The 21,222-nt window shown below is 43.7% G+C and overlaps 1 protein-coding gene across 2 annotated transcripts; it reads left to right on the plus strand.

The window, feature by feature from the left end:
- Positions 1 to 1,078: 1,078 nt before the first annotated feature.
- On the plus strand, positions 1,079 to 20,651 carry LOC115194394 (matrix metalloproteinase-14). 2 transcript variants are annotated; one of them, XM_029754054.1, is made up of 11 exons: positions 1,079 to 1,313; positions 1,450 to 1,655; positions 14,115 to 14,263; positions 14,609 to 14,731; positions 15,134 to 15,441; positions 16,238 to 16,399; positions 16,677 to 16,813; positions 17,228 to 17,366; positions 17,505 to 17,655; positions 18,225 to 18,340; positions 18,534 to 20,651. In XM_029754054.1, the coding sequence occupies exons 2-11, from the start codon at positions 1,560 to 1,562 to the stop codon at positions 18,854 to 18,856; spliced, it is 1,704 nt and encodes a 567-aa protein (XP_029609914.1). In that variant the 5' UTR covers positions 1,079 to 1,313; positions 1,450 to 1,559; the 3' UTR covers positions 18,857 to 20,651. The 2 variants fall into 2 exon arrangements, with proteins under 2 accessions (XP_029609914.1, XP_029609915.1); XM_029754055.1 differs by having other exon boundaries at positions 1,556 to 1,655.
- Positions 20,652 to 21,222: the final 571 nt, after the last annotated feature.

Raw genomic sequence — 21,222 nt, forward strand, 5'->3', positions numbered from 1 at the left:
AACACCAAACTGAGACTGCATGCAGAATTCTGCAAAAACATCCTCTGTGTACAACGTAAAACACCAAATAATGCATGCAGAGCAGAATTAGGCCGAAACCCGCTAATTATCCAAATCCAGAGAAGAGACGTTAAATTCTTCAACCACCTAAATGTAAGCAATTCCCAAACCTTCCATAACAAAGCCATCTCCTACAGAGAAATTAACCTGGAGAAGAGTCCCCTAAGAATGCTGGTCCTGGGGCTCTGTTCACAAACACAAACACACCCCACAGAACCCCAGGACAGCAACACAATTAGACCCAACCAAATCATGAAAAAACAAAAAGATAATTACTTGACACACTGGAAAGAACTTAACAAAAAACAGAACAAACTGGAATGCTATTTGGCCCTAAATAGAGAGTACACCGTGGCAGAATACCTGACCACTATGACTGACCCAAAATTAAGCACATCTTTGACTATGTACAGACTCAGTGAGCATAGCCTTGCTATTGAGAAAGGCTGCCGAAGGCAGACCTGGCTCTCAAGAGAAGACAGGCTATGTGCACACTGACCACAAAATGAGGTGGAAACTGAGCTGCACTTCCTAACCTCCTGCCAAATGACCATATCAGAGACACAGATTTCCACAGACCCACAAGTCCAATTTTGATAAACTCCCATATTTATTGGGTGAAATACCACAGTGTGCCATCATAGCAGCAAGATGTGTGACCTGTTGCAACAAGAAAAGGGCAACCACTGAAGAACAAACACCACTGTAAATACAACCTATATTTATGTTCATTTATTTTCCCTTTTATACTTTAACTATCATTATAACTCAGTATACATTCATAATATGACATTTGAAAAGTCTTTATTATTTTGAAACTTTTGCAAGGGTGATGTTTACTGTTCATTTTGTATTGTTCACTTAACTTTTGTTTATTATCTATTTCACTTGCTTTGGCAATGTAAACATATGTTTCCCATGCCAATAAAACCCTTAAATTGAATTGAAATTGAATTGAGAGAGGAAGTTCCTCCCTCTTCCAGATGTGACGCCCACTTCAGTGAGGTAAAAACACAGCTGTCGACGCTGCTGTAGTTCTTCGCTCTCTGTCTCTCTCTGTCTCTCTCTCTCTCCGCTGAGCGCATTGACCAACCTCGTCCACGCGTCAGAGAGCGACGTCTTAATAGTCACACAGTGAGAAAGAAAGAAAGAAACTTGTGGAGACAAAGGAGAGAGGAACTATGAAGCACTGAGATCGCAACGATCCCCCCTCCACCCCCCCAACATCAGGACTTGAGTTTTTGGATAGACTTGTAGGATGCTTTTGTTTTTTTACATTTAGTTATGATTGTTGTTACCACAAAAGATTTGTTGTGCAGAACTTGAAGTGTGGCAAGAAAGTATCCATGACAACAGATTAAAGTACAATATTTTGTATTGTTTTTAAAGGTCATCGTTAAGGATTATAATTGATAAAAACGTGGAAAGCCAATAGAAGCTGTCCGGTTGTGAAGCTCTTTATCGACTGTTTTTTTTGGGTAACTCGCACATACAGAGGAATGTTGCCCCGGCTCGAAAATGTGGTCCAGGTCCTGACGCTGGCGTGCGGACTGTTCTTTGGAGTTGTATCAACGGAATATGAAGTAAAAGCAGAGGTAAGTCATTTTGGAGATATGCAGACACTTAGAAACACTATTAAAACAAACTATTTAACTAGTATAATAAGATACTTTTAAAGATACTTTGGTTAAGGTTTATAGTGTGTGTTATAGGCTTACTGTCGTCTCTTCTTTCTGTGCTAGTCCGTATTATTGACTCTATGTTCTTCTTTGTTTTTCATGATGGTTGACCTCTTCTCAACTGAGGGTAGTCAAAAATAAACATGAAAAGGTGACAGCGGTAGCCTCGAGGTTAGAGAAGCCGGCCAGCAACCGGATGGTTGTTTGAATCCCAGTGCTGAAGGGGGGGATGTGGCACGGATTGAGCTGGTAACCAGGGGGTTGCTGGCATCAATATTAGGGGCCACCTACCGCAGATGTTCCCTTGAGCAATGAAATGAACCCCCGGTGTGTGTGTCGGGAGACACATTTCCATCTCACGTGGACTAATAAAGTATATCTTAGCAGTAACATCAAAGGGTGAGAGGCCATGTGTCCAGTTCAGTAGAAAAAGGGATGGAAAATGGAGTACGGAGTTGTGAAAACTCAAGTCAACTGCTTTATACTAAGAAACTGGGGCTTGTGTGTGTGTGTGTCTGTCTGTGTGTGTGTGTGTGTGTGTGTGTGTGTGTGTGTGTGTGTGTGTGTGTGTGTTTGTGTGTGTGTGTGTGTGTGTGTGTCTGTGTGTGTGTGTGTCTGTGTGTGTGTGTGTGTGTGTGTGTGTGTGTGTGTGTGTGTGTGTGTGTGTGTGTGTGTGTGTGTGTGTGTGTGTGTGTGTGTGTGTGTGTGTGTGTGTGTGTGTGTGAGGATAATGGATTTCATCTGTACTGAGTTGTGGTAGAGAGGAGACTGGAGAGGAAGCTGTTCTCTGTTTTAGCAGGTACTGTCCGGAGCAACATGCCCCATACCCTTTGTAACTGATGTGCCACTACTTACATAAACACTACATTTTGTCCCTCTACTGTGTCATAGTGTACCTTCAAAATGATTAGGTCCCTGTCATGACATCTCTAGCCTGGGGTAATTCTATATCTGTCCTCCTCGGGCATTCCAGAACTCTCTATCCATCCCAGAGTACTTTAGCATATAACCCAACCCATCAAGAATAACCATTGTTAGCCATGACTGCAATAGCCAATGTCCAAGTCAACGGTATCCAATGGTGCTCATGCATTGCTCCAGTCTTTCTCAATACAGGCCTGGTCTACATATAGAGCTCGTTCTTATTAACATAGACAGGATGCTTGGAGGAACTCAGGTTCGGACTCAGTAACCACAAACAGCTGCAGTCTTAGTCAGCCAGACATGATGGATGTCCGAAATGGCACCCTATTCTAAAGTGCACGACTTTTAGGGAATCAGGTACCACTGAGTCAGCCAGACATGGTCAATCATTGCACTGTCAGTCAGAAATGCCTGAGAGACACAATACCACAGCTATGATCTATAGCATTGTAATAATAGTGTAACAGCTGCACACACAGCACTGAGATAGTAATAAAGCGTACACAGTGTCACAATAAGACTGCAAATGTTGGTGTCGGGTCCATGACCGATCTAGGATCAGTTAACCCATCCCAAATCCTACCCATAATGTCTCTTGAAGGCCCATCAAATGTGCCCATGCTCCTATGGGAGTAGGCAGAAGATGCCCCTTACCACACAATCAGATTCCCCAAATCCCCAAAGAATGCCATAAGGAATATATTGCAAGATCTGAACCTGGAACAGCAGTTAGGGGAAACCTCGACCTACTCTGCGCATATGCTCCCATAGCAGGCATGATGAAAGATGGGATTATCACTAATTACCAGTTTCACTATTACATCACCTGTATGTAACAGTAACCTATGATTAAAGCAATGATGTCTGTTATGTGGGAGAGATGAAGAACGGGAAATGAACGGATGACTTTCATAAAATGACAGAGAGCGACGAATAGGAATAGGTAATAGATCAGGTTGAAAGCACAGACGGGATGTTCATTTTATGCAGAGTGCGACTTATACTGTGACATTCGGGGGGGGTCTCCATTTTTTTCATGGGACTTCATGTGTTTTAATAATAGTAAAAACATGTCATTTAACGGTACAAATATGTGTTACCTTTTAATTTAGCATGAACCCAACCAGTCATGATGTCGTCATCTTGTTTTGCCAAACAAATCATTTCAAAAAGCAGGCGACCCGCTCATGTTCGTGCGCTGTGCAGTCGCGCCATTTGATGAATAAAACACCAAAAAAGTGGAATGCCATTCAGCGATTGCCATTGGGTCTGCACTCTTGCAGCCTAAATGAATTGACGTGTCTTGCTGACAGAAGGACCATTATGTAGAAAGAAAAGTTTGGACACCTGAAAAGGGTCTGAGGTACGTGACTGTCCCGGGATGACAAGTGCAGCCACATGGGGAATTTTCTTTTCATGACACAGAGGTGGGAGTGTTCCTTTAATTTGGAATAAGCTTTTATTTTAATACTTACCACTTTAGCAGTACAAATTGCATATTAAACAAATAGGAGAAAGGTTAAATTAGTTTGCCTTTGTTGCATTTAGGGGGACTCATGTCTCATTCAGGGACCCCCCTGGGCTCCCTGTAGTTTGCACTCTGATTTTATGCCTACAAGATAACGATTAACGGTATAAAAACAAAGACAACTAAGTAGGAGTGACATTTTCAGACATTCCTTTCATGGATTTTAGTCTAGATTCACTGTCGCCTGATCCAACTTGATAGGCCATGGAGGCTAAGCCTACAATTTAACTTGAAGCTGTGATGAGTGAGGAGACTGGATGAGCAAATATTCACAGTCATAGGGCTATCTTAAGATCAGGCAAAATGTAGGCACAATGGAACAAAATATAGGCCCGATGGAACAAAATATAGGCCCAATGGAACAAAATATAGGCCCGATGGAACAAAATATAGGCCCAACTTCACTTTGTGAATCATTTTGTCTTAATGACATACTATAAACTCAATAGAGGTTTCCTTTATTTAGTTATATTTGTGTTTATTCACAAAAAAAACACCCTGTCTCACTTTTATTAAATTGCTGGTTGGACTTTATTTTAGCCAAAGGAAGTGGAAAGGAATGCAAACGAGATGATCCGTTCCACAGATCTTCACAACATATCTGTCTGAATCTGAAAGTCCTTGAAGTTCTCTTCAAACACCATAACAGCAGACATCTGGAGGCAAGGTGACTAGCGTGTCTTAGCATCACAGGGAGGGAGGAGGTCATGAGGGGACAAATCCCATATGGGTTGGCCCCATGGAAATATAAATCCTAGAACGGAAATATACTCTCAGAGCTCAGCAATTAGACAGTATGTGTACATTCAATATGTCTACCGCCGGTTCACCCATCACAGAACATTCACGTGAATGGGAATGTCTGTTCTAGTCATTCTATTTCTATGGTTGGGCTTGGGCTCTCCCACTGGGTCCTGAGGAGTCTTGGTTGTTTTTGTACGGTTGCAGCACGCTGTTGGACACCTTTGGTGAAGTGCTGGTGCATGCTGCTCATACAAGTGCTCGCTGTCACTTAAACATTTTCAGGGAGGACAATATTCAGTTCATCTGATCTGCCACATGGGAAACAAACCAACCCGATCAATGTCTATGGAGAGATGGTGTGTTTATCCATTCCACTCAAGTACTATCGCTGCAGTTTCCATCCTAGAACCCAGGGCCGGATTAATGCAGGGGCTTACAGGGGCTGAAACCCCTGGGGCCATGCCCGTGGGGGGCCCTAGAGGAAGCAACAACCAAAAAATCTATAATAATCCTATTTTTTAAATGTTTATAATACTAATAATAAAGGAAATATATGTAGTATATATGTAATATATACAGTATATAGAATATATTGTAACGACCCTGGGCTTATAAGCGCGGATATCTACTCTGCCACACGAGCATGCTTTTGCGGCACAATCGATAGCGCGCTAGACTTTGGGCTAGAAGGTCGAGGGTTCGAGACCTGCTCCCTGCCTGTTTCATTACATTGGTGTCAGAAGTGATCGGACCTTGCATCCACAACAGTGCGTGTGCTTGGCCGGTGAGCGGGTTCCTACAAGACGTTGAGTCCCAAGCTAGCGTGAGGACGCGCTCTTTGATATGTAGTATACATTTTAGATTTTTTTTTACTGCAACCGCCAACCACAGGAGGACTCAGGAGCCCGCTCTCAATGAGTGTAGACAGCCTGCTGCTACCTGCTGCCGTTCTGCTAATCGTCAGATGGGGGAGGAAAGAACTTTGTGACATCTGCATATGTAAAAAGGGCTTTATAAATACATTTGATTTGATTTAAGGGGCCCACATGGGTAAATGGGAGGGCCTGCTTTGATTGGGTAGCGGATTAATAAAAAATAAACTGCATAATAAATAAATGTGACTGGTCAGTTGTGTGAGTCCGGGGCTGGGCCCAAGAGGCAAGAAAATAGATAAATATATTACGTCATTTTTTTTGTTATTATATTTTTTTTATCCAAACACAGGAGCCCACTCTCAATGTTCAAAATACAACCGAGAACATAATTTAGCCACAGAGGATGAATAGTAAAAAAAACAACTGTGGATTAAGTTTTTATCACAAGCGCATACAGGTATCTGCCCAAATAAAGGAAACACTAACATAAAGCGTCTTAAAAGGGTGTTGTTGGCCCCCACCACAAGCTGCCAGAACAGCTTCAATGCGCCTTGGCATAGATTCTACAAGTGGACCTAAACCATGCCAGGTAAATGCACCCCACACCATAACATTTATTCTTTATTCCCGTTTACTCAAGTGTTTCCTTTATTTTGGCAATTACAGTTATGCCTACAGTCGGGAAGGCAGCAGTTTGGGCAGCATGCACACCAAATATACAGCTTGTTGCATTGTGGCCATAGAAATATAATCCATAGAAGGGTTTTGTAACCTCTTACCCTGGTAATTTGACTGTTAAACTCATGGGTACACTAACAATGGATGCCAGTCCTGACTTTAATGGGAACTACCATCTATGGATTATATTTTTGTGATCGAGAGGAAGAGAGGAAATAAAGAATAATACTAACTGTGTACACAGGAATGAAACAGAACAAAGTATGGTTGGTTTGTCTTTTGCAGATTTCAAAATATATGAGCGAAAAAAAGAAGACTAATCTATCTGTAGAAAAAAAAATGTCTCATCAACAATTTGTAGCTAACAGCAGCACTGTTTTTCATAGTATCTCATCTTGAGATAGGCTATTGCCAAGACGAGCGCATCGGCCATCACCGTGAGTAGTCTATGGCTTCATCTTCATCATTAGGTGCGTCAGTGTGCCGCTGGAAATTATATTTAGTAGCCTACTGTAGCCTATGATATATATATACTGTATATATATTTCCTCCTAATATTGTACAATATGTGAGTCGATTCAGTGGCCTGGGCTATTGTTTATTTGAATTCAAGACCAGATTGATCTCAGTTTGCAGGTCAGAGTAGCCACTCATTTCGTTCATTTGTGTGGTACTAAAAAAGATTAAGCTAGTGTCTTATTGTCATCTAAATGAGGTCAAATTGCATGAAATGCGTTTTTAAAAGGCAGATTTTTTTTTTCAGACCCTACAAAAATAAAATGTCCCCATGTGTGGAAATCCTAAAAACACCTCTGCCCTGCTCGAACCGCTCATTATTTGTATAACAGTAGACATATTAGGATTTAGCCAGTTGATTAATTACATGTATGAACCCAAGTTAGGACATTTGAGGCTCACAAATTTAACTCATGATATGTTCAATAATAGGTATAGAACATCTTTGTTGGGTTTGGTCCGACTGTGCAGACTGGAGCCACACGCACACTACTACCCAGTGTTGGCTGTGCTTGCTCAGCATGCTTGAAGGGGTTAGAGTAGCCAAGTGTATTATCATGTCCTTTAACATAGCATGCAGGTGTTCTGCATTGTGTTAAGCCTATATACACAGCAACAGTACTTTAGTTAGCGTTAGCATGTATCGCCTGTGTTGGTGTAAGTGGGTGAGAGATGTGGGTTGCCACGCTAGGAGGTCAGGCAGTCTAATGTGTGTCTCAGACTCCAAACTCGCTTATGACCAAACTCTGGTCTCTGTTTTTTTCTTCTTCTTCCGTTGGCACCGTCCGAGGGGAACAACTGACTCAGTCTCTACTCCGTCTCCCTCAATTTTAGATTCCGCTTTAACGCTTCTGTCCCCTGTCCGTGTCTTTTCTCCCCTCTTTTTTTGTCATTCCGTACGTCAATCCCTTTCAACATTTCCTTTGACATTTCTTCCTTTCCTTTTTAGTCACTCTTCCACTCTCAGCCTGAGGGATTAAAGACGAGGGACAGGAAAAATATACCACTACTTCCTCAGCCGGAGGAAAACCAGATCCACTATAAAAGACGTGTGGACTGAGAGGGCTGAAGACTGCTTCTGTTTTAGCAGATTGCTTGAAACCCAAATATCTGCACTATATCTAATACCTTCACACTTGGCAGAGTTGCTAGATGTATTATGGTAGAGGTTGGTATGGAGCTTATATAAACAAATTAATACGGGGGTTTTCAAACTGGGGTACTGCAGGGCGTCCGTGATCATTTTTATTTTAAAAAATTGTTACACTTTTTTTTAATGTGAGAAATATGTATTTTTATGGAAATCGCTGGCTACAACAGAATACTGTTGTGGATACAATGTTTATGTCTCTGTGTCCAGTATTAAGGAAGTTAGAGGTAGTGTCACGAGCCAATGCTAACTACCTCACTAGTCTAGAGGAACAGTTAGAATGCTGGCTGTTCCTGTTCATCCAACTCTGGGGAAGTTGATAAATGGCTTAACTGACAAAATCTCAAACTATCCCTTTAATGTAGAGGAAATTACAGTCATTGGAGCTAATTAGAGTTTTTTTTCTGGATAGAAAAGTCTTAGGCAGGCCATCTGGTAATGTTCGGGATAGAAAAACAGTTTCAGTGTACATTTAAATGACCAAATCCAGGTAGGAAGCTTGCAGAATCGATATTGAACTATATACATTTTTAAATAACATCATCTTTGAGAAGTATTCTCCCAGTCATTCAGGCCACATGCCCATTGATTTAGTTATAATGTTTGAGCAGAGGAGCACAGCATTAACCATGGCAAAATGCATGGAATTGCAGTAAATTGGCTTTAAATCTGCAAAATATTCTCTCAGCTCAATTGAAAAATGTGTAGAATTGCAGAAAATTTGCTTTACAACAGCAAAATGTTCTCTCCTCCACCAAGATACAGTACCTTAACCTTTCTATCTTATAGGCTATACTTATATATATTACAGTTTATACTAATATATGTAGTTTATCCTCTTCCAAAGAACTGGGGAGGTGAAAAAATATGATGACTTTTACTTGCCATTATCATTCACCTGATGATAAGACAAGATATTCTGGGTTTTTTTGCTAACATTTGATGGGGGTCTCTGGGGCGAGCGGAGATCCCAGGGCAAGAACAGTTTGAGAACCCCTGCATTAGTACGCAACTAAGTGAATACCATGCATGTTTATAAACCCAACTGTGTGTAAACCCAACTGAACCATCTCTTCATCAACACAAACTTTCAATTGAATATGTTGTTGCAGTCACAGTGTTATCGATCTGTTATTATTTCTATGACTATTATCAAACAGTAATGCCTAGCTACTAGTATGTTATCAGGCCACTTTATCCTCAGGGTGTCTTAGCAGTCTCATGACTGTCTGACCAATAGTTGCACCTGATCCCACCGTCATTTCATGTTGTAGGACATTATTAGTCATTATCTGCTGTTCCTGGAACTTCCTGCTGGTTTAAGTTCATGGCTGACTTTGTTACTAATATTGGACCAAATCTATCTGTCACATACAGTGCCTTCGGAAAGTATTCAGAACCCTTGACTTTTTCCACATTTTGTTACGTTACAGCTCAGGTTCATCCTGTTTCCATTGATCATCCTTGAGATGTTTCTACAACTTGATTGGAGTCCACCTGTTGTAAATTCAATTGATTGGACATGATTTGGAAAGGCACACACCTGTCTATATAAGGTTCCATGGTTGACAGTGCATGTCAGAAAAACCTAAGCCATGAAGTTGAAGGAATTGTCCGAAAACCCCCGAGACAGGATTGTGGCGAGGCACAGATTTGGGGAAGGTTACCAAAAAAATCTGCATTATTGAAGGTCCCCAAGAACACAGTGGCCTCCATCATTCTTAAATGGAAGAAGTTTGGAACCACCAAGACTCTTCCTAGATCTGGCCGCCCAGCCAAACTGAGCAATCGGGAGAAGGGCATTGGTCAGGGAGGTGACCAAGAACCCGATGGTCACTTGGACAGAGCTCTAGAGTTCCTCTGTGGAGATGGGAGAATCTTCCAGAAGGACAACCATCTCTGCAGCACTCCACTAATCAGGCCTTTATGATAGAGTGGCCAGACGGAACACTCCTCAGTAAAAAGCACATAAGGCACCTAAAGACTCTCAGATGAGAAACAAGATTCTCTGGTCTGATGAAACCAAGATTGAACTCTTTGGCCTGAATGCGAAGTGTCACGTCTGGAGGAAGCCTGGCATCATCCCTACGGTGAAGCATGGTGGTGGCAGCATCATGCTGTGGGGATGTTTTTCAGTCGCAGGGACTGGGAGACTAGTCAGGATCGAGGGAAAGATGAACGGAGCAAAGTGCAGAGAGATCATTGATGAAAACCTGCTCCAGAGCGCTCAGGACCTCATACTGGGGGCGAAAGTTCACCGTCCAACAGGACAACGACCCTAAGCACACAACTAAGACAATACAGGAGTGGCTTCGGGACAAGTCTTTGAATGTCCTTGAATGGCCCAGCCAGAACCTGGACCTGAACCAGATCGAACATCTCTGGAGAGACCTGAAAATAGCTGTGCAGCAACTCTCCGCGTCCAAACTGACAGAGCTTGAATGGGAGAAATTCCCCAAATACAGGTGTGCCAAGCTTTTAGCGTCATACCCAAAAAGACTCGAGGCTGTAATCGCTGCCAAATGTGCTTCAACAAAGTACTGAGTAAAGGGTCTGAATACTTATGTAAATGTCATATGTCCGTTTTTAATTTTTTATACATTTGCAAAAATGTCTTAAAACCTGCTTTTGCTTTGTCATTATGGGGTATTGTGTGTAGACTGATGAAGGGGAAAAACGATTTCATCAATTTTAGAATAAGGCTGTAACGTAACAAAATGTGGGAAAAGTCAAGGGGTCTGAATACTTTCCGAATGCACTTTATGTCATCATTCTGGTTCTATTTATCTGATATACACACGTCGCACAGCCTGTCTCTGCTGAAATGCATTTCCTTAGAATACAGTCATCACTGCAAAAAATGCCTAACTTATTTGGGCTCGCGTCTGTTTACAAAAAACGCATTCACATGGACCCTTAGACTATGAGCACATGGGTTTGTATTTACCCCCAAGGCCAACAATAAGCAACGTAGAATTCCTACTAAATAGATCTGTGTACTGTCAGCGCTTGCTGAGAGTTCCACAGAAGAGGTGCCTGGGGGGGAGAGAGAGAGATATAGACTGAGAGAGAGAGGGAGAGAACGAGAGAGAGAGCAGTCTCCTCGGTGTGGGGGAAACTTTTCATCCTGACGGAGCTGAGAGTGTTTTCACAGAGCCAGACACGTCACCACAGTGGAGCCAGAGCACACACTAGGAGCAGTCAGATAGAGACAAGGAGTGAGAGATGGAGAGAGAGAGGGATGGAGAGAGAGAGAGGGATAGAGGGAGAGAGAGAGAGAGAGTGCAAAGAGGGGGGAAGGAGTTTGTGGGAGAGGGCGGAAAGAGAAATACAGACGTGGAGAGAGATTGGGGTTTGGGTGGTGAAGAAATGTGAGGCAGGTTAAGAAATGTGGAGGAAAACCAGAAGGGCTATGATACTGTGCGTACACACCATATCACAAATGTCATTGCTGAAAGAAGGGGCAGGCATTGACATGATTAGAGCAAGAGAGTTTACCTCACTCTGCAGCCCACAACTGAACCTGGTTCTTTGTCCCTCTCTCTGCCTGCCTTCTGCTGTGGCTGCTGTGGATGTGTGTGGTCATATCTCTGGCCAGGTACAAGCCAGACGTTTCCTCACCGTTTCTCACTTACTCTCCTCTCTTTTACTCCCTCATTTCAATTGCTATTGATAATTAAAAAGACCTCTCCACTAAAACGACATGAGATAGAGACATTGTAAGAAAGAGGAGGAATGACTATATTCACCAAACTAACTATAAAATTACTACTATTGCGTAGACAGTCAGGGTTGTAGGTTTTCTGGGTTGACAGAAGAATTCTCTGTAATTGCTGATTGAATTTGTGGTAAAGATTGTGACACTCACTGGCTGACTGTCTTTGCAGCACACACATACATACAGACACGTACACACACACACCACAGGAGGTTGGTGGCACCATAATTGGGGAGGACGTGCTTGTGGTAATGGTTGGAGCGGAATCGGTGGAATGGTATCAAACACATGGTTTCCACATGATTTCCATGTGTTTGATGCCATTCCATTTGCTCCGTTCCAGACATTATTTTGAGCCATCGTCCCCTCAACAGTCTCCTGTACTCATATTGTCTCTCTCCCCCACCCGCTTGTCTTGTATTTACTCATCTTGTCTCTGATCCACCCACCCACACACACACACACACATCCTTGTCTATGTTTTATAACATCACATAGGGCTCATCTCCATCACGTTTATGTTTGAGGATCAGTCTCCCGCTCTGTCTCCTCTCTCTCTCTCGCTCTCTCTCTTTGTCTCCTCTCTCTCTCCTACTCCTCTCTCTCTCTGTCTCTCTCTCTCTGTCGCCTCTCTCTCTGTCTCCTCTCTCTCTGTCTCCTCTCTCTCTTTGTCTCCCCTCTCTCTCTGTCTCCTCTCTCTCTTTGTCTCCCCTTCTCTCCTCTCTCCTTCTGTCTCCTCTCTCTCTGTCTCCTCTCTCTCTCTGTCTCCCCTCTCTCTCTGTCTCCTCTCTCAATTCCGTTCAATTTAGGGCTTTGTTGTCATGGGAAACATAAGTTAACATCTCTCTCTCTCCTCTCTGTCTCCCCTCGCTCTCTCTGTCTCTCTCCTCTCTGTCTCCTCTCTCTCCTCTCTGTCTCCTCTTTCTCTCATAGAGAGACTGTTGCGCTGAGCACTGATCAAGGTTGTCTGATGTAATGCTGTTGTTGTTCCCCCATGGCTAAAGATCATATCCTAGCTGTTTTGGTTGGAGAACTAGGAACAGAAACATGAGCAGCTCTGCATGACCACTCTTGTGTTTGAGAGCGAGACAGAGGCGACATTTACAACATCTTCCGGTCGAATGTTTCTGAAACACCATAGTCTGTTTTTCATTCTGGTTAAATATGATCTCACCCGGTGAAAGGCAGTTCTCCTACCACTCAGATGAAACATAGATATTATTTCTTAGATGCTACTCCTTTCTTCCTCTGCATGTCGGGTCTGGCAGTGAACCCCCCCCCCAGGTTCTGACTGAGAGGATAGAAGAAGTTCTAGGCTTCCACGTCTGAAATGACATCCCTGTTTGTTATGGTTCTCCTGTGTTTTATTTGGCTCTATTCTCCTCTCTCATCTCTCCTTACATCCCCACAACAACGTCTCAGTTCCCTTTCATTCTTCCCAACGTATCAAGCAGAGGAGACTGTGAGGATGGGATTGTTTTTATGGTATAAATAGAATATTAGTAACTCTTGCAAAAAGAAGAGGTTTTGTTTGTGTGTGTGTGTGTGTGTGTGTGTGTGTGTGTGTGTGTGTGTGTGTGTGTGTGTGTGTGTGTGTGTGTGTGTGTGTGTGTGTGTGTGTGTGTGTGTGTGTGTATGTTCAGTCTGACCAGTTTCAGTCTGTTTGCTGTTGTAAGGAAGGCAGTGTGTGTTCCTGGGGAGAAGGCAGTTTTGGTTCAAAGTCAGCTTGGCATTGCTTTATGCAAACACTGGATACTGAGCTCCCATCCACCCACACACATACGTATACAGTCTTTCTCTCCGTCTCTCTTTCTTTCCCTGTCAATCTCTCTGTCACACACACACATTCAGACTAGCACTGTGAGTAGGCCAACAGGCACACCCACACACACATTTCGGCACACAGTAATCAAAACATAGACATATTTTTTACAACAACATCCTGCTTCTTTCAATGACTGTATGGCTAATCATTGACTATCACCATGAATGGGTTGGTTTCTGTGTTGTTTCTGGCTGATGGATATGTTGGGAAACTCCACAGAGAGGGGAGGGAGAGAGAGAGAGAGAGAGGGAGAGAGAGGGAGAGGGAGAGTATGTGTGTGTGTGTGTGTTTAGCCAATACTGTCAAAGACATGCCATATAACCACATACGAGTGTCGTTTTCAATCTTTGTCTCCAAATACATATATTGTATTCACCAGTGTCTAACCCTCCTTGTGCCCCTCTCTCTACCCCCCAGGTGTGGCTGCAGCAGTATGGCTACCTGCCCCCAGGTGATGTCCGAGTCCAGGCTATCCGTTCTCCCAAGTCCATCACCACAGCCATCACGGCCATGCAGAGGTTCTACGGCCTCGCCGTCACCGGCTCGATCGACATCAACACCCTACAGTGAGTACCGATGACACTAAATGGAGGGCTGAGCAGAGCAATGACTCCTGCTGACCTGAGATACATAACCACTGTGTGAATTGCACTGCAAATACAATTACATTTCAAAAACTTTATTCAAGTTAAGAACAAATTCTTATTTACAATGACGGACTACCCCGGCCAAACCTGGACGATGCTGGGCCAATTGTGCACCGCCTTATGGGAGCAACCTCACTCATAAAGCCCCATAGTATTTGATGTTTTGTAGGGCACAAAAGAATCAAAGAGTCTCAGGACAACTCAGAATTGAAATAGTTCACGGCACAGTGAGTGTGATTGACAGGTGTGTCTTGCCGTTGCCAGGGCGATGAAGCGGCCGCGTTGTGGGGTCCCGGACAAGTTTGGCTCTGAGCTGAAGAGCAACCTGAGGAGGAAGAGATACGCCGTACAGGGGCTGAAGTGGGACAAACAAGAGGTCACATTCAGGTCAGACTACAACGCTGCTTTAGTACGACAACACACAGTCCCCAGATCTGTATGTACGCTGGCCAACTCCATTGTGCAAGCCAAACATTTGGCATGACAATGAGTGACAGGGAGTTGGTATGATGGCACAAACAGACTGGCACTTAGGCAACGGTTGTAAAGTCTGTGTAAGTCTTGTGAAAATGTTTGTTTAATTTGAATGTAATTTAGTCTGAATGTAGACTAAATGTAAATGAACCAAGATCTGATTCTACAGGAATACTGATTAAAATCAAAACAGATTTGCACAAAGTTCCACAAAAGAATGCAGACGAAGAACCAGTACAACACTTTAGAAGATGTTATATCTTTTATCATTCAAATGTACTAACATTTGCTATTTCCTCCTGGTCGCTCTCCTAGCATACAGAACTACACCCCTAAGATTGGGGAGTCCGCTACATACGAGGCTATCCGCCGGGCGTTTAAGGTGTGGGAGGCCGCCATCCCGCTCCGCTTCCGAGAGATCCCTTACAGCCACATCCGGGACAAGGTCGACAAGTACGCTGACATCATGCTCTCCTTCTCTGAGGGTTTCCACGGCGACAGCACGCCATTCGACGGCGAGGGCGGCTTCCTGGCTCACGCGTACTTCCCCGGGAACGGGATAGGGGGCGACACACACTTTGACAACGCCGAACCCTGGACGACCGGCTACGTCGACCAAGGGGGTAAGAGACAGAGAAATGGAGGGGGGGGGGAGATGGTCAGAAAGAGGGTTTTCACTGGGTTGTCTGTTAGCCGTAATACACTCATTCACAATTATACTGTACTGTTAGGGCGTCTGCACTTTGTTTGGTGAACGTGCTACTTCCTATTCAAACAGTCTCTTCCCACCTGCTCGTTCCTCCTCTCTCAATTCAATTTCAATTTAAGGGGCTTTATTGGCATGGGAAACATATGTTGTGAAATAGATAATAAACGAAAGTGAAACAAACAGTAAAGAATTAACAAAAAGTAACAGTAAACATTACACACAAAAGTTCCAAAAGAATAAAGACATTTCAAATGTCATATTATGTCTATATACAGTGTTGTAATGATGTGCAAATAGTTAAAGTATGAAAGGGAAAATAAATGAACATAAATATAGGTTGTATTTACAATGGTGTTTGTTCTTCACTGGTTGCCCTTTTCTTGTGGCGACAGGTCACAAATCTTGCTGCTGTTATGGCACACTGTGGTATTTCACCCAGTAGATATGGGAGTTTATCAAAAGTGAATTTGTTTTCGAATTCTTTGTGGGTCTGTGTAATCTCAGGGAAATATGTCTCTCTCTCTCTCTCTCTCTCTCTCTCTCTCTCTCTCTCTCTCTCAAATTCAAATAGCTTTATTGGCATGACAAACATTGTCTAAATATTGCCAAAGCATCAATGTTACAACTTGATTGAGTTATGTACATAGTAGTAATAGTGATAATAAAAAGTATCTTTCCCTTTCCCTCTCTTTGTGTCCCTCTCTCTCCAGGTAATGACGTGTTCCTGGTGGCGGTCCATGAGTTGGGTCACGCCCTGGGTCTAGAGCACTCCAACGACCCGTCTGCCATCATGGCTCCATTCTACCAGTGGATGGACACAGAAAACTTCCAGTTGCCTGATGACGATCGCCACGGCATCCAGGCAATCTATGGTAAACACCCAGTGCCGTTGGAATGCCGTAGCTATGTTCTTGGAATGTTATAACAATGTTCCTGGATTGTTACAGCAATATTCAACACAAACTGTCTCTTCTTTATAATGGTTCAGGAATGCTAGAAAGTTCTAATCTAGTTCAACATTCCACGGCATGAAGGACGTTTCAAATCACATTCGGTTCAGAAAACATTCTGTTCACTTTGGGAATTCGCTCAGTCCCCTCAGTTCTACCTCTGCTTTCCTTATTTTGTCCTGAATGTGTTCCACTACAGGGTCGTCCGGAGCGCCACCCCCTCCTCCCCGCCCCACCAGACCCTCCAAGCCAGACCACCCTGGACTCGGACCAGACGTCTGCGAGGGACACTTCGACTCCATCGCCATCCTCAGGGGGGAGATGTTTGTCTTCAAGGTACGTCTTAAACGCTGTGACACACTTAGACATGTTGGATACACACAGACATGAACACAATAAACCACATGACACAGAAACACACACTGATACACATTGCATTGATGTTGACATAAATGTGCTTACACACAGTGAGGACTGAATGACACAAAACTACCAGAACGTAGGTGTGTATATGTACTATACAATGCAAACAGGATCAGTGGTTATGGTGTGTGTGTGTACAGCTCTGAACTGTGTTAACTCTGTGTCTCTGTCTCTCTGGCGCAGGATAAAATGGTTATGGTGTGTGTGTACAGCTCTGAACTGTGTTAACCCTGTGTCTCTGTCTCTCTGGTGCAGGATAAAACGGTTATGGTGTGTGTGTACAGCTCTGAACTGTGTTAACCCTGTGTCTCTGTCTCTCTGGCGCAGGATAAGTGGCTGTGGCGTGTGCGGAACAACAAGGTTCTCCAGGGTTACCCCATGCCCATCGGTCACTTCTGGAAGGGACTGCCACCAAACATCAACGCCGCCTACGAGAGGAACGATGGGAAATTTGTGTTCTTCAAGGGTAGGTCTAGTTTTGAATTATTTAAGATGACTTTTCATTAATAACAGTTCTGTCCAGTAGTTATTCATTGTTGTTGTTTTTACAGTATGTAGATGACTTCAGATGTATGTAGTCGTGTTTTTTATTCCCTCCCTCTAGGTGACAAGTACTGGGTGTTCACAGAGTCCAGTATGGAGCAGGGTTACCCGAAGACTCTGAAGGAGCTGGGTACAGGGCTGCCCAAAGACAAGCTGGACGCTGCCCTCTTCTACACCCCCACCGGACAGACATACTACTTCAGAGGGACCAAGTGAGTCTGTCTTTATGTCTGTCTGTCGGTCTGTCTGTCAGTGGGTGAGTCTGTCTTTATGTCTGTCTTTATGTCGGTCTGTCGGTCTGTCTGTCGGTGGGTGAGTCTGTCTTTATGTCTGTCGGTCTGTCTGTCGGTGGGTGAGTCTGTCTTTATGTCTGTCGGTCTGTCTGTCGGTGGGTGAGTCTGTCTTTATGTCTGTCGGTCTGTCTGTCGGTGGGTGAGTCTGTCTTTATGTCTGTCTGTCGGTCTGTCTGTGAGTCTGTCTTTATGTCTGTCTTTATGTCTGTCTGTCGGTGGGTGAGTCTGTCTTTATGTCTGTCTGTCGGTGGGTGAGTCTGTCTTTATGTCGGTCTGTCGGTCTGTCTGTCGGTGGGTGAGTCTGTCTTTATGTCTGTCTTTATGTCTGTCTGTCGGTTTGTCTCTCTCCCTCTTTCTTCATCCACTATCCTCCACTCTCTTCTACACTCTTACATCTATCTACCCATACCGATCCTCTCTCTTTCCCCCATTCTTTCTCCCTTCCCTCTCCATAACTGACTTCCCCTCTCTCTCTGTCTGTCTGTCAGGTATTACCGTTTCAATGAGCAGTCCCAGACTGTGGACAGAGACTACCCCAAACCCATCAACACATGGCAGGGTGTCCCCGACAACATCAAGGCTGCCATCATGAGCGAAGAAGGATGTAAGTGTGTGTGCGGGACAGAGAGTTGCATGCCTGCGTGTTTGAACGCTATCTTGTGTCAGTGTCAAATAGCATTTCTATGAACGATAAGAAGTGGCTACATTAGCATAACACCTCAACATGTATATAATATAGCAGAATATCTGAAGCTCGTAGTAAAGTCAGTGTTTGTATGAACTTCGTTTCCCCCCAGCCTACACCTACTTCTATAAAGCCAACAAGTACTGGAAGTTCAACAACCAGCACATGAGGGTGGAGTCGGGCTACCCCAAGTCGGTGCTCAGCGAATGGATGGGCTGCGCAGGGGAGGAGCCTAAGAAGCGGGACGGCGAGGAGGAAGTCATCATCATCGAGGTGGAGGAGGGAGAAGGCGGGGCCACGGCGGCGGCCGTGGTGATCCCTCTCCTCCTATTGGTCTGCGTGGTCCTCACTCTGGGAGCCCTGCTGTTCTTCAGGAAGTACGGGACGCCACGACGTCTCCTCTACTGCCAGAGATCTCTACTGACTAAGGTTTAGAGACGCACTGAATGAACCAATGACGCAGAGGGACTGAGAGAGATAAAGTGTCCGAACGAATTGAAAGATTGAAAGAAAGAAGGAAGAGGGAGGGACAGGGTGAGAGAACAGAGGAGGGGGAAAGGGGGATGAAAGGAGTTGGATTGTGTGGTAAGCGAGAAGGGGTAATGCAGTGAGGGGTTGGTTGGTTGGACGTTGGGGTTTGGTCTATTGGTTGGGTTGTATATGCCACAGACAGGAGAGAGAGAGAGAAAGAGATATAGGAGAGAGAAGAGGGAGAGAGAGAATCTGAATTAGGAAAGACGTGTATTTGTATGTTACCTATTTACATGTACAGCTCTGCGGGTTAGAAATCAGGAACAGGCCCCAACACACACAGCGAGATGATGATGATCGTGACCAACATCCTGTGTAGTTGACACCCCATCTGCAATAAATCTACTAGCATGTCCCTCCCTCCATTCTATCCCTTCTCCCCTTCTTTTTCGGCCTCCTGAATCCTCCCTCCCTCCCATCTGCTTGACGACTCCAGCTGAACCGCTGTCTGAATTAAATGTTTCACCCTGCAGTATTTAATATACTTTATTGTTTCATTTTTGATTTCGCTCTCAAATCAGGCATGATCACAAACAATCATCTCTCTGCTCCTTTCTCCCTCTTGTTTCCCCCCTGTGCTCCAGCTGCAGTGGCACATAGCCACCACAGGAGATTGGTGGCTCCTTAATTGGGGAGGACGTGCTTGTGGTAATAGCTGAAGCGGAATCGGTGGAATGGTATCAAACACATGGTTTATATGTGTATGATGCCATTCCATTCGCTCCGTTCCAGCCATTATTATGAGCCGTCCTCCCCTCCACTGATAACCACATCAGGTCTTATAGCTGTTGCAAAGGGCATGTAATAGGGTGCTCGCCCTACCCAGGGTTGAAATGAGACAGGCTCAGAAATGAAGGCCATGTCAGGAAGAGAGGGTCCAAGATGGCTGCCGTTTATACACATTGACAATGACATTTGACCTCTGTAGTATCCCCCCCCCAAAAAATGCTTTTCCTCCCAGTTGCTGTACATGTTTCTCTGTACACCTCTGTTTAAACCATATCTAAAATTGCTCATGCCCACAGTACAGAGCCTGGTCTCAGTAAGCAGTCAAAGTTGGATGGAATTAAAGTAGCCATTTTTACTCAATAAAGCCAGTTTCAATGTTACTACTTAGAAAAGTGGTGAAGTTCAATCACATAGTACCCACTCCAAATGCTAATGTATTATCGTGTTCTCTTTTGGTTTTGTTACCATCATTGTAAGAAATGTTGTTGTTGTTATTATTATGACTATAGTTATTATTATTGTTGTTCTCCAGGTGTAGTCCTTTGGTAAATTGTGTTTGTTGTTTTTATACATTGTCATTTTGAGTCCTGCTGGACAGAGGCTATAACGTGATAATGATTGAATCAAAATGGCTCCCATTTTTCCATTAAAGTGGTGGACTTGGACAGTACAGAGGGGGTATTTTAAGATTTTGGAAAATGTTTCCTTTTTTTCGAAACACTTATTTTCCCATTGATTGGTTGGCACATAAAGACAATCAAACAAAACTATTTATAAGTAATTCTGATGGTGCGTAATGTTTTTTTTTCTTCTATTACACAAATCAAATAACAATAATAACAATGATAATGGTAATGATATTTATAATGATAATGATATCAATAAAAAAAGGGAATACATTTTGTTTTGGACAATTTTTCAACATTCTGTATTTCATGCGTTAAATTGAAATAAAAAATATTTTCTAAAACGTGTCATACTCTCACTTCTACATGCTTCTGGGTAGTGATTTTCTCCTGGCCCAACACACACACACACTGGAGAAGAGAATGGCCTTCAGACTGCTGTCTCATACACAAATAACAGCCTGGCCTCAACACTTTTCAAACAGGACTATAGGGGCTGGATTCAATCCGTATGGCCAAATTATCGTGGAAGATCCAGATTAAAATGTAGATCATTTCCCGATTGAGCAGACAGACATACGCAGCGTTTCCCGTGAATGCGGTCTCCGCGACCCCGGGAACATTGCCTTTAATTGTCAATCCCACTACGGATTGAATAGAGCCCTAGGAATGCTTAGCGAGCTCAGAATGAAGAGCTGGTTCTGTGCTGTTCTGTGCATTCCATCTTGTTGTTAACAAGCTATTGTTTACAGCTTACCAGGGGGCATGGATGGAGAAGAGAGGAGAACCTAGTTGAACCTGGGAGGGTGTTTTGGACATGGCTGGAGTCATGAGCCCCGGGAATGGAGAAGTGGAAAAAGTGATGGAATGATCACGCTTTTCTTAGTGCAGTGTTCCAACTGAGTTCTATTAATG

The sequence above is a fragment of the Salmo trutta genome, chromosome 5 (assembly GCF_901001165.1).
Source record: "Salmo trutta chromosome 5, fSalTru1.1, whole genome shotgun sequence".
Taxonomy (NCBI): Eukaryota; Metazoa; Chordata; class Actinopteri; order Salmoniformes; family Salmonidae; genus Salmo; species Salmo trutta.